General features: G+C 48.8%; 1 protein-coding gene across 1 annotated transcript in view; it reads right to left on the bottom strand.

Annotated features, from left to right (window-relative positions):
• The window catches only part of KIRREL3 (kirre like nephrin family adhesion molecule 3), a 128,359-nt gene extending 113,101 nt beyond the window's left edge, over positions 1–15,258 (bottom strand). Inside the window, exons 1-2 of the mRNA XM_021696232.1 lie at positions 15,243–15,258; positions 8,363–8,440 (exon numbers count right to left, since the gene is read on the bottom strand). Coding sequence (XP_021551907.1) covers positions 8,363–8,440; positions 15,243–15,258 — 94 coding nt within the window. The remainder of the gene's footprint in view (positions 1–8,362; positions 8,441–15,242) is intronic.
• Between the last annotated feature and the right edge of the window lie 2,453 nt (positions 15,259–17,711).

The raw sequence follows: 17,711 nt of genomic DNA, 5'->3' as shown, positions 1-17,711 counted from the left end.
CTGGACGCATGGTTGATGAGGAAGTGAGTACACAGCACCGCAGTACTCAAAAGTGTTTATGGGCATCCGTACGTGGTGCGGATACTGAGGCATCAGAAGAGGGTGTGGACTAGATGACCTTTGGTCCCTTCTGGCCTTGAGAACCTTTGATGATATGGTTCTAAACCTGCTCTGATTATGCCTGGGATTTGAATCTAGATTTCTCTGACTTCCAAGCTACAGTGCTTAACCATTAAGCATACTCCCCACAATGCTAAAAGGAGAAACAAAATCAAAACAACCACAAAATTAACTTAGTATGAAATATATCCAGTCTCCTCCCAGCAGAGGGCAAAAGTTCCTGAGGACAGAGCTGTGTCCAGCCTCTCTGAGGCTCCCATGCCTGGCACAGTGCTGGGCTCATAGGGGGTGATGGCTTTACTCTATATATGGCACGTCTATATCAAAGAACTTATTCCCCTTGCTTCACTATTTGCTTCTTGTCTATTTCAAAACATAGCCTCAACACATTTTTAGGGGGCAGACTTCACTGATTGATCCACTCAACCCTGTCATTTCCAGACTTCAAGAACTTAGCATGGTGAAGAGGAAAGAGGACTGCCCCTTGGGTCAGAAGTCTTGGCTCTATTGCTTGCAGGCTGTGGTAATTGGGACAAGTCATATGACTGTCCTGAGTCTCAGTTTCTTCTTCCCCACATGATCTGTAAGGTTTCTTCTAGGGGGTCCATGGTTCTCAGATCACCCAGTCCCAGCATCTTGGGAGCCACTGACCAGAAGCAGGGAAGGTCAATTTTCTTGCTCTTCTTTCAGTGTTTACCCTGTGCAAACATTATGCGAGGGTCCTGGGATACCATGGAGACCCAACAGAGCTTGCAGACTGGCAGGGAAAACAAGTGTTGGTTAAAAAAATGGCAATAAGAACTTATATGTGCAGACCGAGCTAACAGGGACCAGTATAGACAAAGGCCCTGTGGCAGATGGGAGCATTCCTGTTTGAGGAGCTGAAAGGCGGCTAATGTGTCTGGGGTATGGTATTAAGGGGATAAGATGAGGCCAAAGAGGTAGGTAGGAACCAGATCATGTAGAGCCTCATAAAACATGCCAGGGATTTTGGTATTTTTCCTAAAAGCAACATAAAGCCATTGAAATATTTTCAAGAAGACTGTGACATTATCAGATTTGCATTTTGAAATATTGCTCTGGCTGAAGTGTGGAAGATGAACTGGGAGGGAAGGCAGGGGCATGACCAGTTAGGAGAGCACTTCTGTAATCCAGTGAGGAAGAGTGGTGGCAGGGACAAGGGCAGTGGCCGTGAGATGGACAAGGTGGATGGATTCAAGAAATATCTGGGAGGTGACTTTTCTAGGTCTTGCTGAGGACTGGATACGGGTAGGAGAGAAAAGAAAGTTTAAAAAGGAGCTTGGCAGGGTCTGTGGCCTAGGCGCCCCCAGCCTGCCTTAGATAAGCAGGTTTCCCAGTAGGAATGGTGGCTGGAAGAATGGGGCCTGGGAAAGACTCCGGAATTCTCTATCCGATCATGGAAGGAGAATGGAAATGGCGGGTCCCCTGTTCCAAGACGCCAAGTGAATTAAATAACAATCATAAAGTGCCCTGGAAATCTGTGTCTTGCCATAAATAATAAACAGGGACGTTATACAAATAACAGCTTTGCAGCCCCAGTGGAAGAAAACACATCAGTAAGAAAAATGAAATAAGAAAAAAATGCACCCCAAAGCCCCAGCTAACAAAATGACGGTATTAGCTAACGTCCTGGGGACTCTTGCAGGCAGTGAAGGAATGTCTCTGGAAGTTATAAGCCCTTAGCGAAAGCCAGCCTGCTACGGCTGCAGCAGTCAGAGGAGTCAGAGCAGTCAGAGGCTCATGGGTCATCGGACTCATTCTCTGCCACATCAGGTCCCTGCTGCCCCTCTGCTCTGATAAAAACCACAGCATGTCCCCTAGATCTGCTCAACTCCCTCACTGCCCCCAGGGGACAACCGACATGGGCCTGAATTCACTCTCAGAGGGCAGACGGGAAAAAGAAACAGATCTGCCTTCTCAGTAAGGCTGTCAGTCAATTTCCTGGTATTGGTTCCTTCGGTGACCAAAGCATTTAAAATTAGGGGATGAGTGGTGAGAATAGGGTGTGGGTCAGGTGTTGAAAGCCAAGATAGATTTTTTTTTTTTAAGATTTTCCCATCCATTTATTTTAGAGAGAGAACTAGTGAGTGAGCAGGGGGAGGGGCAGAGGGAGAGGAAGAGAAATCCTCAAGCAGGCTCCCCACTGAGTGCGGAGCCCGACACAGGGCCCCATCCCAGGACCCCGAGATCACGACCCGAGCCAAAATCAAGAGCCAGATGCCCAACTGACTGCACCACTCAGGTGCCCTGAGCCAAGATAGATTTTGGAATCATCCCATTTTAAAGGCTTACAGATGTATCCAACATTATTTAAATTTCATACACGAGAAGGTTGACATCTGGATGTTCAGGGACTTGCCCAAGGTCACACAGCTGGCTCCTTACTTTTAGGTGCTCCTTGCACTACGCTGATGGAGCACCTCTTTCTCTTATCAACTCTGTTAGGGGAGAGGCAAGAAACAGGGGGACGTTTTAGACTCATTTCTGTGGACTGGGGAACAGGGGTGCAGAAAGAAAGGATAGACTCCATGCCATCACCCTAAGAAGTCCAGAGCTGCTGCAGGTGCCTGGGTCCCCATCATCCCAGAGCTCTGGCTCCCGCACATGGGTGAGAGGCGAGGACAGGCATCGTGGTGGAGGTGTGCTTGCAGAGTCTGGACTAGGAGGATGGTGCAGCCCAGCAGCTGCGGGGCACGGCATGGAAGAGCCTGTAGGGGGCCTGCCAGCTGTGGATCCCATTTTCTCCTTTCTGGGTGCTCGAGCCCCTCCCCAGGAGGCCCAGAGGTCTCCAGTGAACAGAAGCTCCCTTGACTAATCACTTGCATTTGTTTCTTCTCGGGAAGATGAAAACCACAGCGCTGGAAGGCATTTCTGCTCTCCCTTCTCTGAGCTGTGCTTCGGGAGGTCCGGGAAAGCTGCAGCCCCTCCAGATGTGTGGCCTGAGAGGGCACCCCTGTGCGCAGGCGCACCTCAGCCTCAGAAAGCTGCCAGGAAGGGAGGCCAGGGCTGTGCTGCCTCCTTCTGCTCCATTCAATATCCTCTTCCTCATTTCCCCTTCTCAACAGTCCTAGGGGCTAACAGAATTTTCTGGTTCCTGAGAAATGATCTTCCCTGGCCTAGGTCTCTCACTCCCACGTGATTTTCTCCCACGCCACTGGGAGCCTTCTGTGTTCGGTCTCCTCTTCCCTCAACCCCTGCCACTCGCTCTGCATTTGCTCTGCAAACTAAACCATGCTGAAGTGTTACCGGCTTCCCTTCTGTTCATGGTCTGAGCCTCCTCTTTTAGAATTCCAAGAGCACTGGACCGACCAGATGTCAGGAGCCCTGGAATGTGGTCCTGGCTCTTCCGGCAAATTCCTACTGACCCGAGGCAAGTCATTCATCGATTCTGGGCCTCCCTGAGTTGGCGGGTTGCACTGTAACTGCTAGGGTTGTTGAAGTTCTAACATGGGGGCAGGCAGAGCCGCTCACCAGATACCATGTGAGAGCCTGTGAGTAAGATCAGCCCCGGGCAGGCAATGTGCATTGAGAAGGTGAATGGTTCTGGGATCTCCAGGAAAACTGGGTAATTGAGAAGAGCTAGGAAAAGGGAAGGGAATATAGGGATGTGTGTTTGGGGGCGGTGGGTGGGTAGGATGAGGAAACAGTGGAAACAGTTCCCCTGGTAGGTCTGGTGGGATGTATCTGTCTAGAGATGCCCCAAGAATGTGGCCCAGCAGTAGATGGGGTGAGGAAGGAGAGCTGGTGTGGAAAGGAGGGAGACCTACCTGTGGGGCCCTCCCCTCTGCTGACCTGCTTGGGCCCCAGCCTCCAGGAAGGTGCTAGTGTCCCAGAATAGGAGGAGAGGCTGAGAGGTAAGACTTAAGGAATTGCTGGAGATGGGCACACTCATTGTGTGCAATGCTCCATGTTGGTTTGCGCTACCTGATGGTTCTTTCCCAAGACCCACCTTGCATCTGTGGATGGCTTTGTGCATTCCTCTGTTGTCACTAGGAGCACTAATTAATTATGTAAATTAAAATTGACTGACTACTCCTTATGTGTGAGACACCAGGCTCAGGCCCAGGGATAGGCGAGGAAAGGAGGGAGCAGCATCTTTGCCTTCCTGATGAGACAGTCTGATCAATGATGACCAGTTAGAGTAAGTGCCACAAAATAAATCAGCTGGTTGCTGCGATTTATTTATTTACCCGCCTCTCAGGTAAGGCGGTTGGGCAGGATTTCTTCGTGGAGTGACAGTAACACGGAGGCGTACCTGTGTGTTTTAATTGTGAGCTCCTTGAGGGCAGGGATTAGGTCTTATGTACTTGGAAAGCTCCAGTGCTTAGAACACTGTCTGGCATTTATTATGAAAATTGGGATTATTTTTATGGTAGGTACTCAATGAACTTTTGATGAATAAATAAATGATTTCCTTCCAGCAGTTCCTATTTAAAGCACCGTGTACTTAATCACATGAAGACAATTATGTCAAACACGCCTGATACTCTTATGCCTGATCTGTCTTTATTTCTTCCTCTCTCGTCTGCCCTTCATTGATTTTTGTTTGTGTCTCCATTTGAGGCCTCAGATGTGTTGAGTCCAAATAGAAGAACACACACACACACACACACACACACATTACCCACCACCTCTATTCCTGCAAATGCTGCTGATTCTATCCGAGAAGCTATTAAGCACTCCCGAATACAGCAAACCTCTCATTGACTATCACATGCCTCCTTAAACGACTTTTGAATAGTGCTTTCTTTTTATTGCTTTGAGAAGTTTAACAGCGCCAATTGTGATTACTCTAGCTTATGATAAACCCCAGATCTATAAAACTCCTTTTCATTCATTATTTTTCTCTTGCTCCTTCTCGAGCTGTTATTTATTTATTTTGGGGGGGATGTAGCAAGGAGCAGGGGGCAGGAGGAGGAAGAGGGAAATAAAAATATACCAAATTAACAGGGAAATGGATGAAATAGGGGACCACTTCTCCCTGGGTGACAGACATCCTATTGGATACTGTTAAACAGAACAAATATGCCTTAATACAGAACAAGTAGGTCTTTTATATTTATTCTAAATTGGAAATATAATGATTACCACCTTATCTTTAATGGAAGAAGCAGCTAATTGTTCCAGTATCTCACTAATTCCAGCATCTGGGAGAAAATTATTTTTTACTATTTTACCAATTGTTCAATTTATACCTAGGTGTATAGTGCAGCGTGGACAGAGATTTCTGTTTCTTGATCTATATCATGGCTGCTATTCCAGTTCAATTATTAATATGTGGAAGTTATAATTATTTTGAGTATTGGTACAAGATAATTATAAACCATAAAATAGCTCCCCATGCTCGCTGATGCCTTTTCTTATCTGCAGACATGCTGGAGTTTGGGCTTGTGATTTTTTGAGAGAGCAACACATGTATAATGTGGCACTTGGGGTCGCAAGACTGGCTGGAGTGGGGGTAGAGGATCCTTCACCCCCTGCAGGTCCTTTCGGTTCTCCTCCTGTGCCTTCCACCCTCCAGAGCCAAAGCCAACCCACCATATGCATCTCTCCTTCTGCCCCACTGTCTCACCTGCCTCCTATCTGGTCTCCTGTTTGCTAGTTGAGGTTTGTAACTCATCATCTATGGTGGTTTAGCTTGCTTGCCACCTCTTCGTCTCCTTGTTTACCCAGCAGCAGCTCCTGGGTGTGTGGTTGTGTGCATGTGCATGAATCTGTGTTGGGGTAGTTGGGAGGGGTGAGAGCCAGCCACATGCAAAGAGGGAGGCAGGGGTGGGGAGTTAGCTGCTCTGTTACCCCTTGGCTATGGCCATTGCCTCCATTCCCTCCCTCTTTCTGAATACCTTGCTTTATTACTAATGAATCTACCCCAGGGGGAGGATTTTGGCAAGGGGCAAGGCACCTGGGATCACTCATTCTTAACCAAGTCAACCATAGTCAGCTGAAAGGAATGACACATTGGTGTGGATTGCATGTGTTTGGAGAAGGGGCTCAGAGAGAATGGGCATTGTTTGGTATCTTCCCATTTTAACAAAAAAAAATCTTTAAAAGGCCATCTTAGCTTAGTTGTGGTAGAAAGTAAAGCTAACTGTCTTCAGAAGTAATCAGATCCTGGTCTTGGTTCCAAGTCCTCCTATAGTCCCCTCCCGACTCCCTTCCTTCCCTCTTTACTTAAACAATATCTACTCCCCACTTAATATTAAATTTCTTTTTCCTACCATTTTCTTAATCCCTGGGTCAGTATTACCATTACAACTTTCTGCTATGGCAAATGCATCAAGACCCCATTTCTATGTTAAAGCCCCTAATACCCGACGTGACTATATTTCAAGATAGGGCCTTTACAAAAGTAATGAAGATTAAAGGAGGTCATAAGGGTGGAGCCCTGATCTGATAGGATGAGTGTCCTTATAAGAAGAGACACCAGAGAGCTTGTTCTCTCTCTCTCTGTCAGGTGAGGACACGGGGAGAAGGAAAAGAGCTTCTCACCAGAACCTGACCATGCTGGTACCTTGATTTTAGACTTCCCGTCTTTAGAACTGTGAGAAAATAAAGTTCTGTTGTTTGAGCCATTCAGTCTGAGGTATTTTGTTATGGCAGCCTGAGCTGACTAATATATCCCTCCCCTGGCCACTTGTGAAAGGTTGGTTGGAGTGGGGGTGTTAAAACGTGTTCATCAGACTTGTGATAGGATTCTTTTTAGGCCCCAGGATCTGGAGTCAGTATCCTTCTACTGCGGTCAGACACTTGGAGCTTGAGGTTGCAAATCCAGCCCAGCTCCTGACTTTTTGGCTTCCCCAATCCCCATGAACCTCATTTTCAGCTTCTCTAATGAGCAATGCCAGCAAGAGAATGTGTCCATTCAGCACCACGGACAGAGGTACCCTGTCAATTCCCACAAATTAGAAGTTACTGCCTAGCCCTCTCACACAGGTGGTGCTGGGAAGGGAGGAGGTAGGCTGAGCAAGAGACAAGTCAGGGAGGAAGACCATCTGGCAGGATGCAGACAGTGCAGCCCCTAACCCTGGCTGTGCTCAGCCAGGGGGCTTCTGCAAACGAGAAGTGCCTTCTCGAGGCTGCAGCCTTCTCACACAGATGGGCTGCAAAATGAAGGAGGGGCTACTCCTTGCACTTAGTTGTGCTGGCCTGACTCTTGTCAAGTTGTCACCTTGATGGATGCTTGCCACAAACCTATAGCTGGCAAGGCATTAAGTCTGGGGAGCCTGTGGGGGTACCGGTGTCATGGACTGTGGGTTAGGAGAAGAGTCAGCTGAGGAGCAATGGGAAGAGGGCATCAGACCTTTGGTGTAACTTTGGGGATAGCAGTGGTACAGGTGAGCTGCCTCCTCCATGCCTGGAATGGGAATGAGAGTACAGGGGCTCTGGGCCTTGGGAGGGGAGGGGCCTGGCTCATGGCAAGCTGGTGGAGAGCCAGAGCTTCATTTGTCTGACTTTGATGAATAAATGGCATCCCCAGCCATTGTTTATCTACTTTTGAATCCTGACAAACAGTCTGTGGCATCTGATGGAGAGGGTTATTAGCTGCACGGAGACAGATGGTTGGGGACGAGGGGATTGGCTCTTTATTATAGCAGCCCCACAAGTGACAGCACTCCGTTTACTTCCCAGCATCCATATCAATGTCAATACCTTCCTGTCACCTCCTGTGACCCAGTCAAGCCTCAGAGGAAAGACCCCGAGCAAAACGAAGGCAGAATGGCCCATGAGTAAGAGGGAGAGGTAGGGCCAGTGGAGTTGGAAAAGAGGGTAGATTTCCCATTGTTAGTTCTTTGAAAACAAAAACGCTGCCTTATTCTTCAGGATTTTCCCAAGTGCCCTGTAAGGGGCTGTTTATTCAATAGGCATTCAAAAAATGTGAATGATTGAAGAGAAAGGTAGAGAGGTCTGGATTAAAAAAGATAATAGAAGCAGATTTAATTGTGCTGGGTGAGTGGTTGGGGAACAAAGGTAGGGAAGAGAGAGGAAAAGAAATAGAGGACACAAAAGGTTAGGAAGATACCATGAGGTAGAAAGTGCTTACGAATAAGCATACTGTGTTTCAGGCATTAGCTACTCTTCCCCACGTTTCTAGATAAAGAACTTCATGGAAATCAAATGGCTCTGTCCACTGCCCCAGGTTCTTCTTCCTGGTACCAGAGTTGCAGGACATAGCTTCCACCCTCCACATTACCCCCAAGAGGGTGGGCAGGTTCTCACTGACCTTCATTCATTCTCCGAAATTTGTCCTTGGCCATGTAGCCCAGCACCAGACAGCATCCTCTCTTCTGGAGGCCCAGCTCTGGAAGAAAAGCACAGGTGAGTGAGCGGGGAATGGATCAGGTTTCAGTAAAGACCCCTTCGCAGTGGGTATGAAGTTGCTGCTCTCATAAACAGGGTTACTTATGTAACATTTACATAGCACTTGCTATGATCCGGGCATCCTACTAAGCCGGTAATTCCTCACTTGAGTCTCACAATAACCCTATGAGGTGCATACCAGTATTATCTCCATTTTATATCATCCCCATTTACAGATGTATTAAGTAGGCAGTCTTAGATGGAAGAGCTAGCTGACGGCAAACCAGGAGTTTGAATCTAGGCAGTATGGCTCCAGAGTCCACGCTCATAACCACTACTCTATAGGTTAATGAGGCTCTATAGATCCCAGGCTTGGGGACTATATCCACCTCATGCTGGGACTGTGGTCAGAAATGCCAAAGGAGAGGCAGAGTCCAGCTAGTGGTGTCCAGGATGGAGCAATGCAACCAGACACAGAGCAGGGTGGTTCAGAGGAATGAAGAAGTGGTTGGGTGAATTTGGGAGAAGACACAGGAGTGGAGGTAGAGGAGTCTACTTTTGGGGAGAGAGTGAGTTTCTGGGTCTGGGGATTCCTGGACATTCTCATATTCAGGCACAAGGCGGTGCCATCCTCAAGTATTTATGAGGTGTGGACTCGAATGTGGAGCACAGGAGTTGGGATGGCTAAGAGACACAAGGTGTAGATTCTGGTCCCACAAGACTTTGACACAATTGGAAAAGCAAGGCGGAACAGCAATTTTAGGTAGCAAATGCAAGAGACTTTTTTTTTTTATTCCCACGGTATTTGATAAATGGGTGCCCCTTGTACTTGGGTGTCAGGCTGGAGTTACGTCTGCCTCACAAGAAGGCAAGAGGTCCTCGCCGGTATTTATCCTCTAATCCTGGTTTGTCTTAAGCACCTTGTGGGTTTTGAAGCCAATATACACCAAATTCCTCTTCTGACCCCCCACAACACCCCCCTGAGGTCGGCAGACAGGTTATTGCTCTTCATGCTATGCAGATGAGAAATCCCAAGTTCAAAGATGCTAAGTGACTTCCCAGGATTATTTTAGACTCCCTGCCCCCCTACTTCTTTGCTTAGGACTCATACAAACTCGACAGCTGCCATGGTGAATGGACAAGGGGTAGGATTTCTGGAAGAGGGCATGTGACTGCACCCCCTCCTGGGGCTTGCCACGCTTTCTGGGCACCCAGGGGCTCCCTCCATGGGTCCCGCAGGGAAGGAGGGTCCCACTGAGTGGTGCATCACAGCAACTCCTCCCGTGACACTGGTGTTTCTCAGAGCCCTGGCCCGTTAGCAGCTATGCTGTTGGAGCTTAGACAGGGTGAGATCATTTCCCCTCCCTACCTCTCCATGCACCTCTTGTCACTCAGGTTCTACCCTCCATGGATTGCAGGATGAAAGGGCCCGTGAAAGACAGATAAGTCAAGCTTAGGGGCTCTTGCCCTAGAGAAAAACAAAGTGTGGCAGAATGCCATGGCCTTGGGAGGTTGCTAGCTTTGATCTCCCAATTCTTTAAAGGGGTTTATTAACTATCAGTAAAGAGCAGAGAAGCAGATCTGAGCGTGCGTTTTCCAAAGGCGCTCACTTCTCTTCCGTCCCCTCCACGTGCGCTCATCTGAAGGCACGGCCAAGCCAACCTCACTTCAAACAGCTTTACATCTTGTGCGCCCAAATTGACGATGTTAAGTTCCCTCATCCAAGGCCTTGGCCCTTTCTTCAAGGGCTCCTGCTCTGTTGAGGGCCCTGTGGATCAAAGCCCCTTTGATGTTTACTTACTATATTTGTGGATTCTTTCTAACAACCACCTTCAAGAGGCAGGAATGCAGCCTGCCAGGAGGGGGCCTGCGGAAGTACAAGCTGTGAGGAGGCGCCCCGAGCTCCCGCGAACAATAGCCTCTTGCCTGAGACTCAGACTACAGAGAAGCCTCAGCGTGCTGACAACGGGCCACGTTAACCAGCCCATTATAATCGCAGGAGCATTGTTCATTGCCAGAACCATACAACTGCTGACGGTTCTTATTATATTTTCCATTGACTTCTTATGCCCATCTAAAGCACATCAGCAGGGACTCCTAATGAGAAAAGGAACTGGGGTTCCTGCATCGAGCCCAGGGAAGCACGGGGTGGGGGTAGCAGAAGATGCTGGATGGATTTAGGCCAAACATTCTTGTTGGTTTTGCTGGACCCCCCCCCCAAGCTCTCAGGGAAACGGAGGGGGCATAATTGTCCTAGACATTTAGAAAGCGGGGTCGACCTGTTGAATCCAGATCATCTGTGTTGGCTGTCTCTGCCACTCCAACTCAACCCATCCTATGTCACATAATGGGTTGCCCCCAGGGTGGCTGCCCGAGGAAAGAGGCCATATGTACAGTCATTATAAGTAAGAGTCTCACTGACCATGTTTGATTTTTGCAAATGAGCAGGAAAAGAATTTTTTAGAAACCTGATTAATAAAAGAAATGGAGGATGAGCAATTTCTTAACGTGTTTGGCTCATTTAATTTGACACGTGTGGGTTAGTCTTAATTATTTAGGCAGCTGTATTATGAGGCGCTAACAAGCACACTGCAGAAATGTATTGAGTGAGAGAGCTCTCCGACAGTCCTTACTGAGAAGTGGGGAGAAGCCACTGGGATCTTTGCAAGAATGAGCAGGTTGGAGAATTAGTGAAGTGAGAATTAGATATCTATCCACATATGGAAATTTGGGATGTTCTTCGAAGAGATTTGCGGAGCTAAATTAGAAGTCACTGGGTCTGCATGAGGAAGCAGGCCAGGGGGCCTGAAGTGGGGGAGGGGAGGAGACTGTGGAAACCTAGGTGGAGAGGCGGTGTGTTGTCAAAGGCACTGAGAAGAGTGAAGGCCAGGGGGAAGCAGGAGGTCACCACTATGTCTTGGGGCATCTCTACCCTGCCAGACTAACCAGGCTCCTAGGGGAGAGATGATAGAATGTGACACAAAGAACAGGGATCTTTCACTTTGTGAGCTAGACAGAGCCAGGCTGCCACCGTCCTTGTCACAAGGCACTGGGACCGAAGGTGGAGTCAGATCACAGATGCCCATTTTAACAGCAAGATATCAGGGTCTTCTCCACGGCAACCTTGAGGCTGCAGGCTTTGGCTGAGCACTTATCAGTAGCAGAACCACCGGACACACCAAAGGTGTCCATGGAAAATGATGAACGTGAATCGAGTCATCCTGACTTAAAAGGAAAGTTCACAGCAAAGAAGTCCAGGGTCACCTGCAGATGGGGTGGGGGGGGGCACTGTCTGAGGAGAGGAAAGGCTTAAGAAATACTACTGTGCAAGGAAACATTTATGGGGAAAGCGCATGTTTCTTGGGGAGAAGGGTACGCACCCTAGGAACTCCTAGTCTCTAGACTCTGAGCAACAGAAGGGTCGGGATTGTGCTGTTTTCAGCTCTGAGTCCCTGGTCCTGAGCACAGTGCCTAGCACCTGGCAGGAGCTCAGGGACAGTCTTCTGATTCAATGAGAGGGTCAACCACAGACTCTTGGGTAATGACCCGCTCTCCCCTCCCCTAGGTCAGAATCAAATCAGGTGGGCTGAGGCGTCGCACAACGGAGTAAGTTAAGTGAGGGTGGTTGCCGAGTGAATGAAAGTTGTAATTCATTGGAAGAGAAGTCTAGGAAATGTGAGATTTCCTCTGGGAGGAATAAAAAGGGACGACTTTATAAATGGAAACTTTTTCCTTCAGTTTCACAGGGTGAAGATGGGACTTTTCCTAGCCTTAGGATTTCTTTATTCTTAGTAGTAATGACAATAATACAGTGCTATTACTTCACATTTGCAGGACTCTTGGTTTTTCACCATGCTGTCATATTCACTACCTTATTAGAGGCTCACAGTAGCTCCGTGAAGTAGGTGAGGAAGAATGGTCTATTTCCTCCATTTTGGTTTCAGGGACCGAGGCTCAGAGAAGTAAAAGGACAGTTCAAGGCCAAAGCACTAGCTGGTAACAGCGCCCAGGCTGGAATCCAGGTCTGATTTCTAGCTTAGCTCTCAGGGTAAGGTCTGGGATCCCAGGGCTGCCGATGCTATGAATCAAGACAATAGAGGACACAGGTCGGCAGTCCTGGCTGGGCCCTTGTTCTGGGTTGGACTATGTCTCTCCCACCAATTCACATGTGGAAGTACCACGGGATGTGACTTTGTTTGAAGATCAGGACTTGACAGAGATAATCAAGTTAAAACGGCCATTAGGGGGGCCTGGAGCCAATGTGACTGGTGTCCTCATAAAAAGGGGAAATTTGGAGGCAGACACACACATAGAGAGGGAGGGTGCCATATGAACACGAAGACGGCCGTCTACAAGCCAAGAGAGAGGCCTGGAACAGATTCTTCTCTCACAGATCTCAGAAGGAAACCACAGGCCAGACTCAAATCTTACAAAGATCATTTTAGCACTGTGCAGATGACGGATGGGTGGGGGTAAGCCCAGACAAGAGAGTGCAGTTGTTCAATGCCTGCCATCCTCCTGGTGAGCCATGCTGGACTGACATCTGCTCTCTGTCTCCTCTCTCTGAAGACAGCCTGAGATCAGAGAGCAAGTGCAAGAACCCTGAGCTTCCTCAGTGGGACATTCAGAGCCTCTATCTCCCTGCCACCTTGACACAGGAGAGTGGTGGAGGGGCTGCAAATAGCTCACCAGATGGTTCCTGAGACCATATGGAGAAGGCGTCAGCTGGACCTGGCTGGAGTCACAAGGAGGCCATGTGTGTTTTGAAACAATCGGTCCTGGCTGGAGCCTGGCTCCAGCACATGAGAGTGAGCGATGCTCAGGGCTTCTCTGTGCTTTAATGTTCTTATTTATAAAATGTGGATACAGAGAGTAAGACCCTCTGCTCATGGTTAATATGAAAATCAGAGGCACTTGGTGAAGGGTGCCCAGGATCAAGTAGCTGATAAGGGTGAGTGCAAGAAACAGAAACAAAATATCAGATTGGGAGTTAGGGACTGTCAGATTCCTCCTCCCCCTTCTTTAAAGGGAAGACTCATCCAAGGTGATATAACGAACTTCTGGGTGGCATTCTCTGGAGGCTAGCTTGGTAGCCACAAGCTGAGGGGCTGGAAGAGGAAGCGTGTCAGGAAGGCCAACCAGGTGGGTGGCCTTAGCAAGGCTAAGGTGACGGGGATGGAGAGAAAGTGATGAATCTGAAAGACATTCTGGGGAAGAGACAATGGGCTGAGTGACAGAGTGGCTCAAGCAGAGGAAGGGGGCAGATGACCACAGTGGATTTAGTCGGGCAGAACAGGAGAAGGGTAGTGTCTGTGCAGAAGTAACTGACCAAGGCAGTAAGTTCGGGCATGGGGTGATAAAGGTGCATTTTTGGACTTCTTGTGTTTGAGATGATGGGGTTCCCAGGTGAAGGGGTCCGGGATGATGACATGAGCAGGAGTTTAGATCTGAAGAAATGTATTTGTAATCAGCTTTACTGACCTCGGAGTACAGATGTCTTGGTCTGTAGACCTCTTCGTTATGTAATGAATGACATAAAAAGCAGTGGGGTAGGTTGGGTAGACTCTGCCACGGTGTTAGTACCAGCCCTGCACAACCAGCACACAACCAGCCCATCGAGACCCTACCATGTACAAGACACAAACACGGAAGGCCAGCTTCCCTTCACAATGAGATCATAGTCCAGTTGACTCTGCAAGGCATATACCTGAGAAGAGGTGAACAAAAATCAAACACAATAGTTCAGGAAAACAAAGGGTCACGAGCAGCACGCGAGTTATTTCCACATGCACAGCCACAGTTGTTGCAGGAGCCCCGAGGAGGAAAAGGAGTTGCGGGTCTTGGGGTGGTCCTCCCCCAGGACCTTGAAGGCTGGAGATTTCTCTGGGGGTCTGCCTTTGTTGGGTGTCCGCTCTGATGGCCTGACTCACAGGTGATGGGCCATCAAAAGCCCTTCTGCCAGGATGCCTGGCCCATCACAGGATGCCAGAGTGTCACGTTAGGAAAGTTCTCACCTTGATTCTGCTAAACTCCTGTTTTCTGCTTTAATTCTGTTTCATCCTGTTTGCAGCATTATAGTTCACATCCCAGGCCATAACGATGCCCATAAATCATGCAGAGATCACAGTTTTCTGATCAACCTCTCTAGTAAAGAGGCCTGAAGAGAGGAATAGCAAAGGTTTATTAATCCTGACTAGTGTCTGGCTCTGGCCCTCCAGGACAAGTAATAAATGTTTAATAGCCCAATGATACCTGTTTCATAATTTTTGACTCTCATTGCTTGCTAACTCTAAGTTTATTAAAGAATTACAAACTTTACATTGTTGTAAAGACATAATGGTTATTTCATTACCTATCTGAGTTAATTATATTAGAACTAAGTTTTCCCCCGTTCATATTAAGTATCAATTAGTTGTTTTAAATTATTGATTTGTATTTAATTAACTATGCTATTACATCCCAATTAAATTCTTGTAAGAGAAACCTGAAACAGCTATCGTCTTAAGTTTTTAAAATAATGAATTACATGAAAAGCTCAAGTGGGCTTCCCCTCCTTTAAGAAGGGTTAACAATCATTGTGGTAATTCCAAAGAGTCTTTGTGACCACCAGCCCACCTTTGCTTGCTTCTGCAGGGAGCACAGCTCCCTCAGACACCTGATGGTAAGGAACATGCAGCTTCATGCACCAATGGCAAGAACTGACACTGGGGAAGCCCTTCGCCTGCCCCTGCCCTCCATTTACTGGCTAGCATGGCGCTATCCACCTGATGGCCAAGGCGGGCCGTCTATCAGCAACTCCTCACCAGCTGTGGGGCCCATGATTGTCTATGTTGCCCCTGGCCCCAGACCTCACGGACCTGCGGGGAAGTCTGGTGCCCATGTGGTCATCACTCCTCTGGCTTCCCCAGATTCCTGCTCCACTGGCCTGACTCTCTACATTGTGGTCAAGACCCATCAGCCATTTACTGAGCAGCAATGAGCATTTTACTTTTCTCATCTTGTTTCCCCTTCACACGGACCTTGTAAAGACAGGTGTTACTATTCTTCCCTTTCTTTATAAAGAAATGGACATTTTAGAGGGCTAAGGAGTTTACCTAGGCTCCCTAAGCTATTGAGTGGCAAAGCTTGAGTCCACCTGTCTGCCTGACAGCATGCCCGGTGCACCTTGCCACGCTCTGTTCTCAGTTCTCTGGAAGATACACTCCTCACCAACTGAGTCTCAGCCCACCGGGCTGGCTCTCTGAGACCTTGACTGGCTTTTGTCATCTTTCTTTCATGGAAGGCTGGGCTCATCTTCTACCCTTGGACACTGCCTGGGGTCTTTTCTCCCAACTCTCATCGCTTGGAATTCCAACATGGCCACCAACTGACTCAGAACATGGCCTTCCTCTGGGCCACTTGGGTATCAGTGCAAGCCCCAGGGTTGGCAGGCTCTCCCACACTCCTGTGCACCCTGGAATGGGGACATAGGCTACCCCACCCCCTGGGGGCTGGATGCAGTTTAATAATGTTTAATAATGTTAGTTGAAGAATTTTATGGAAACAGTTTTATCACATGTACAAGATTACCTCAGCCATCTCTGGTTTAAGATGTCTGATCCCAGGGGGTTAATCGCTCTGTGAGGGAATATGACAGAGAAACAGGATCATGAAGGCCATTCCTCCCCCTGGCCTGTCATCACTCTACTTATCCTGTGAGGAACAGGGACTGCTGAAGGCCATATGCCTGCAAGGCTTTTAGACTTTTCCTAAGAGAAAGTTGGAATTGGTGAGTAATGTTCGAATGGGAGCAGATGCTTGACAGCTCTATGCCCTCTCCCTAGGGAGGCTCCTCCTGGTATGGCCAGTCAATCACAGCTAGGAGGCCAGGCAGAAAGAGGGCATCTCTTTTCTCCTTTTTTCTTTCAGGACCTATAGAGTCCCCAAAGGACTAAGACTGAGGGCCATAAGGAAGCCTTTAAAATCCCTCCTTACCCCCGCACACCCCCACCCCATCCCTTGCACTTCTCTTGAGACCCAGATTTTTGGGAAGGTAGAGGCCCAATAAAATGCTCTGAATGTAAAACTGATACATGGATTTAATCTTCACACAGATTCCTGACAATATGGATTATTAGTCCCATTGTATAGGTCGGGCTCAGGGAAGTTGAATAATTTAGCTGAAGTCACACAGCTGCTGGGAAGTGTAGGAGCCAGGACCAAAATCTAGGCTCATCTGATCCCAGAGCCCAGGCTGTGCCATTATTCTGGGATGTCATCTGGATGCTGAGCACACAGCCTAGGTGACCAGCAGAGACCCAGGTGGGAAGAAGGGGACCACATGTGTTCAGAGGGTGCTGGCCACTGGGGTCATGGACATTGCTGCCAGGTGGTCAGAGGGCACTGAGAAGTCCATGTGGGAGCCAGACCCCTGGAAAGTCCATGCCTGGAGAAGGCTGGGTTGCCTCCTGGGGAGACAGGGAGGTGGGGGCAGGGCAGGGAAACATGGAGAGCGGCTACTGTTCACTTATGGGTTTGCAAACCTCTTTGTCACCCATTTATGGCCTCCATAAAAGCATAAATGCTGAAGATTAACCAAGAGAGTCCCATAAGGGCCACAAGCTGGCCTTAAGGTGTTTATCAGTGGAGTCAGAGAGGAATGGCCAGCCTCGGCCCTTGGGCCCATGTCTGAAGAGAGCAGGGGTGGGGGGTGAGGGGGCTGGGGGGGGTGGAGGCAGACGTTTGCTCTCACCTGGAACAAGGGAAGGGGGCGGAAGAGAGAAACGATGTCCTGGGAGTTGGGGAAGTGTACGGAGTGTAGGGCCATCCAACCTGGCAGCCTCTCATAACAGAGGATGGTATGACAGAGAGAGAAGAGAGAGAGAGCGAGAGAGCACATGCTCGCTGACTATAGGGTCCTGCGGCTGGAAGAGGGTCAGCTAAGCCTCAGTGGGCTGGGGGATGCCCTTTCCACTTGCTGGGTAGAAAGCTGAACAGGAGGCAGGCCAGGGGATGGCATACTTTTGCTCCCAGGCCAATAAATCAGAGTGGTCTCTTCACAGTCCGGTAGCTACACCTTACCTTACAGCAGGGGCTGTGTCCTCCAGAGACTGCACGCCTTCACCGGGATGGGAGAAGGCAGGGCTGGGAGCATGAAGCCCCTCCCTGCCCTGCCCCTCCTCTCGGGCATCCTGAACTAGACCCAGCCCTGGGCCTGCTAACTGAGGCTAGAGAGGAGTGAGGCTGGACCTTGGCCTCCAGGGCAGGGCAGATCTTCCCGCCGCTGCCCCAGC

The sequence above is a fragment of the Neomonachus schauinslandi genome, chromosome 11 (assembly GCF_002201575.2).
Source record: "Neomonachus schauinslandi chromosome 11, ASM220157v2, whole genome shotgun sequence".
NCBI lineage: Eukaryota > Metazoa > Chordata > Mammalia > Carnivora > Phocidae > Neomonachus > Neomonachus schauinslandi.
Note: the sequence above shows the minus strand (reverse complement) of the source record. Positions and strands in the feature narration are given on the sequence as shown.